The sequence below is a fragment of the Lipotes vexillifer genome, unplaced genomic scaffold, assembly GCF_000442215.2.
Source record: "Lipotes vexillifer unplaced genomic scaffold, Lipotes_vexillifer_v1.1 scaffold394, whole genome shotgun sequence".
Taxonomy (NCBI): Eukaryota; Metazoa; Chordata; class Mammalia; order Artiodactyla; family Lipotidae; genus Lipotes; species Lipotes vexillifer.
The window spans coordinates 3,228,147-3,233,576 of NW_006791731.1; the positions used below are offsets into that span (position 1 = coordinate 3,228,147).

General features: G+C 51.9%; 1 protein-coding gene across 1 annotated transcript in view; it reads left to right on the forward strand.

Moving 5' to 3' along the window:
• The first annotated feature begins 1,757 nt into the window (after window positions 1-1,757).
• Window positions 1,758-5,430, forward strand: part of TRAPPC9 (trafficking protein particle complex subunit 9) — a 521,576-nt gene continuing 517,903 nt past the window's right edge. The window contains exon 1 of the mRNA XM_007464593.1: window positions 1,758-2,341. Within this exon, the coding sequence (XP_007464655.1) occupies window positions 1,758-2,341 (584 nt within the window). The remainder of the gene's footprint in view (window positions 2,342-5,430) is intronic.

Sequence of the window (5,430 nt, forward strand, 5' to 3'; positions counted from 1 at the left end):
TGTGTCCTGGGTAGAAACAAGACCTGTTAGCGGGTCAGAGGTTTCTTAAAAAAAAAAAAGAAAATCTTGTTCGTGCTGCTCTGTCCAGGTGTGTTGTGAAGCTCCTGGAGGGTGTGGGTTGACTCTGAAGTCCAGCATGGGGTAGGTGGCCCCAGGATCTGCGTGCCCCAAATTGCTCCCACCTCCCTCCCCAGTCCTCTTCCTCTCAGCCCAGGATGAAATCCCTGCCATTGGACTTACTCAGAGGTCTAGTGGAAATGGCCTTTTATTTTTATTGTTTCATCTGGGAGGGCTGCTGTCATGATCTCTGTAGTCAGGTTCTGGTGACCCGAAGGCTATGCAGTTTGGAGTTCCTAGTCAAGAAAAAGAAAACACAATTACAAATACAAAATTAGATATAGGGCCATGGAAGGGACTCTTGCAAGTGGGGGCCATTAGCTCTGTTAGCTTCACAGTACAGCGGCCTCTGGCCGTGAGTACCCACCCCTGTACTCTGAAGTAGGAGAGACCAGTGGGGTCAGTGGAAAGATTTACTGAGTGTATTTCACGGGCTAGGCGTTTCCCTACTTGTACCGTGTATTCCTTATTTGATACAATGAGCTCATTTAATCTCAATAGCCTTTAAAAAAAATTAGACCTTTTATTCTGAGATGTAACGTAGATTCCCATGCGGTTGTAAGAGATAATATTGAGAGAGCTTATGGACCCTTTGCCCGGTTTCCCTTAATGGTACTGTCTTGCAAAGTTATGGTGCAATATTAAAACCAGAATATTGACTCACTAACCCTTTGAGGTTTGTGTTATTATCGACATTTTAATTCATGATAAAACTGGGGTTTAAAGAAGCACACAGGCCTGCCCCAGGTCACTGACGTTGTTAGTGTAGCGTCAGGGGTGGAACATGGGCTTCACGTTTCTGGGCAGTGCCATTATGATGGTCTGTGGAAGGGGGCAGCATTCATTTGCTTGTTTGTTCATTCATTCAGCAAACATTTATTAACTCCTGTGGGCCAGATGCTTTCCTATAGGTTATCTAATTGAATTCTTCAACAGTACTGAGAATCAGGTAATGTTGTTTTCTTTCTTTCTTTGTTTTTTAATTTTTATCGGAGTATTGTTGATGTTGCTTTCTTTTTATATCTAACAAAATTCACTCAGAGAGGTTATTAAAACTCTCCCAAGGAAACACAGTTCACAAAGGAGGGATAGTAACCGTGTATAGCCTCTCCTTCTACGTCAGGCAGTATGCCTGGCACTTTGCATTTGCAGCCTTCCTCAATCCAGATATCTTCTTAGAAAGCAAGTTTTATTATCGCCATTATTTTTCAGTTCAGGAGCTCAAGTGGACTGGAGTTCAAGTCCAGACCATCCGATTCCACTGTGGTTCTTTTCATTCTGTTCTGCTGAGGGGCTGGGGAACCAGTTCCTTCCGTTGTTCCTTCGTTTATGCAGCCTTTTGAGCACTGACTCCACATCAGTGCCTGGCGCCTGGCTAGGTGTTAGAAACAGAAAACAAGAGATGGCCCCTTTTCTGCAGGAGCTCCAAGCCTGGTCCAAGAGCAGGGGGTTGTGATAAGAGCTGTGATAGCCACATATGCAGAACTCCGAGGACAAACTGTTCGCCACAGCTTTGCTTGGGGCTTACCCTGCCTTCTAGCTGGTGGACGCCAGCATCACCGCATCCCCGAGGGCGCCGGCAGCCTGCGAAACGCGGTGCACCTCAAAGCCTCTTTTTCTCTCTGGGCAGGGCCTTCGCCATGAGCGTCCCTGACTACGTGCAGTGTGCTGAGGACCACCAGACCCTCCTCGTGGTGGTCCAGCCCGTGGGCATCGTCTCAGAGGAGAACTTTTTCAGGATCTACAAGCGGATCTCGTCCGTGAGCCAGATCAGCGTGCGCGACTCGCAGCGCGTGCTCTATATCCGCTATCGGCACCACTACCCGCCCGAGAACAACGAGTGGGGCGACTTCCAGACCCACCGCAAGGTCGTGGGCCTCATCACCATCACAGACTGCTTCTCGGCCAAGGACTGGCCGCAGACTTTGGAGAAGTTCCACGTGCAGAAGGAGCTGTACGGCTCCACGCTCTACGACTCGCGGCTCTTCGTCTTCGGGCTGCAGGGGGCGGTAGCCGAGCAGCCGCGCACCGACGTGGCCTTCTACCCCGGCTACGAGGACTGCGGGACCCTGGAGAAGAGCTTCGAGGACTTCATCGAGTCGCTGTTCATCGTGCTTGAGTCCAAGCGTCTGGACAGGGCCACGGACAAGTCCGGGGACAAGACCCCGCTCCTGTGCGTCCCATTCGAGAAGAAGGACTTCGTGGGGCTGGACACAGAGAGTCGGTGAGTCCCCCGGAGCCCAGGCTCCTCCGCGCGGGCTGCTTCCCGGCATCCAGAAAGCGGGAAGCGAGCGGGAGCGTAGCCTAGCAGCGGGGGTGGGGTGCCGTCCGCTGGTTTTCAGACTTTTAAAAATGGGACAGCCTTTGGCTCAGGGAAATCCTTTTAGGGTTCATGTGGACACCTGCTGCCCCTTTCCAGCTGGGAGCCCTGGTGGGACCCCCTGGAGCGCTGTCCCATAGGGTAGCCGCTGTCACTAAGACTGTGGAGGAGGCTGGTCTGAGCCGGGACGTGCCGTAGGTAACATGCACGTCGGATGCTGAGACCTAGTCTAGGAAAAAGAATGCAGACTATCTCAGTATTTCTTTTTTATTGATCACATGTTGAAATAACACTTTACATGTATTAGATTAAATAAAATACGTTGTTAAAACCTGTTGCGAGTGTTTGGTTTTCACTTTGTAAAATGTGCAAACTAGAAGACCTTATTTACGTGGCTCAGGTTGTCTTCCTGTTGGACAGCGCTGCCCTCCGGCACCGTGTGAAGACTGTTATTCAGCCTCATCCTTTCGGTGTGCAGATGAGGCGCTGAAGGCAGAGAGGCGGCCCAGTGAGGTGCTAGCTGAGCTGGGGGTTGGGCCGTGCCTCCTGCCTCCCAGTCCCCGGGTGCCTGCAGGGCTCAGGTCCTCCTCCTGCCAGAGGGCCACGCCATGGCAGCGCTGGAGCCCCCGCTTATGCTTAGGGTATCAGAAATGCCACAGGGGCTTCCGAAAGAGCTCCCCACGCAGAGGAAGGTGTGTTCATGGTTTCTGTGTCTCAGGGAGTGTCAGACAGAGCAGGGCAAGTTCAGTCCTCACTTTGTCCCTGTGATTAAGTCACCAGAATTGCAGACGACCTCTGCTGGGCCGTCTGCTTCCCCTCTCTGCCCTCTGCTCAGTTTCCCTGTGTGGCCAGTGCGGTGTCCCTCCTGCAGGAGAGGACGAGACGCACGCCTTTGCCGAGACGTGGTCCCCTTTGCTGGGGAGAGCACGGGTAGCTGTGTCACTCCTGGCCTTGGGCCCTGGGCCCTGAGTCTGTCCTCCCCGCTCTGTACAGGTCGCACGATGGCCTCCCAGGTGAGGATGGGGGACATGGTGTGGGTGCCGCGGTGCCCGCTGCAGAGCAGGTGCTCAGGGTTTCCTGAACTTACCTAAGGTCAGACCCGACTTTCTGGTTGTTGACAAGTTAGAGGAGAAGATGTCACAGAATTGAGGAAAAAAGTCCAGGCAGCCCTACAAGTGAGAGGCACAGAGTCCCCGAGCCACTCCTGCAGGTGGTGCCTGGCAGGGTCTGGAGGAATTTTCACTTCCTCACCCGGACACTTCTGTGTGGTCTAAGGAAAGGGCGAGGCATGTCGTTCCCACGATCCGTACTTAGTTTTCGCATGACCCTGTGACCTACATGCCAGCACTCCCCTTCTGCTCCTTGGAGCCGAGATGGCAAGGGTTAGGAGCCCAGGCACTGCCGAGGGGCAGAGCTGCCAGCACCAGGCCCGCTCCCGGCCAGCTCCTCACCACACCTGTTGCCTCCTGCTGAGCCCCGGGCGTCAGGTGGGGTGGATGCCGTGGTGATCATCCCTCACAAGGTGGGGCCTCACGGGCACACAGCATCACAGTGCCTGCGGCCTCGGCAGGGACTGCCTTCCCCTCCCTGGACAGACTGGTGGGTGAGTGGCTGAAGCCAGGAGCCCTGCCCTGACCCCGTGACCAGTGCCTTATCCTTGCCAAACGAGGCACTGGTGACATTTCTGCTCATCAGCTTCTTGGCTCTGAGGTTGCAGACCCACCAGAGAATGCCAGTATTTTTTTTGCCTTTTGAAATCGGTGCTCACAATTGGGCAGGAATAACTAGTTTCAGGATACTGTGCTTGGTGCATGGTGGCTGATCCTATTCCCAGGTGTTTACGCAGAGTGAATGAAACCTCCCTCCTGGTGGGTGCATTCTGTTCCCGCCGGTGCCATAAACACTCAGCCATCATATGCACTTCAGTGAGAGAATGATGCCAGTGACCTCAACCCAAACACCTTCTCCTCCAGTCACTGTTCATCCCTTGTTGCTTTCACTAGTCTCAGTTATCTAATTTTTAAAACAACAGTTAGGTGCAGGGACAGAGCCTAACTCTCCTGCGGCTCTCGGTAGGGGTGATAAAAAGTGTCCAACCTGAAATGAGATTGCATTTTGTGGCTCGAAAGGAAACGTCTAGATGTAGGTGGAGTTTTGGTTTGAGGCGCTGACAGGCTCCAGGGCAGGTGCCGCCAACCTGAGGCCCCAGCCTTCCCAGGGGCCGTAGGTGCGGGTGGGCTTTACTGAACGTCCACGTGTGCCCCTGGCCTCATCAAAGCCCAAGTCGATTCTTGACCGTGCTGTCAAAGTTATTTTTGTTCTGCTGTGTTTCTAATTTTTGCTTGTTCCTCTTTCTTTTCTTTCCCTTTGTTCTTTTTCTCTCATACCGCCCTGTGAGTATGTTGTTGGGTCTGAAAAGGTAGGCTGTGAACATGTTACATTGAAAATAGCTAGATTTCCCTCTGTGCTGCCTTCTTACCGCCTTCATCGCTTTAAAAAACAAAAACTTAACTGCTGCTTTGATCCATGTATTATCCTGGTCATCTTTTTATTTTCTAAGTTTTTGGAATTTTCGCTTTTTTAGCACATAACCCACTGGTGTTTGATAGCTATTCAAACACTTGCTTTGGCGAACCTGTTTGGCCTTCCTTATATTTGGTGACAAATGAGCCCTTATTAATTTTTGTTTGTTTGTTTTGAGGAAGTGAGTTGCTAATTGATTTAAGCGGCTGCCGAGGGGTTTTCACGGGATATTTTAACTTGGAAGTCAAAGGCTGCCGCACCTTGCTTGATTCTGGCTTTTAAATGAACGCGTTAGGCCTGCGGTTCTTGGCTGTCGCTAGCGATGTGCATGGTGGTGCTTACTGGCCAGTGGTCACCGGTGAAGAGGTGACCGGCTTGGGGGGTCTGCTGGCCGTGCAGGGACGCTGTTGGAGGAGCGGACACCAGAATTACTTTTTTTTTTTTTTTTTTTTTTTTTTTTTTTTTTTTTT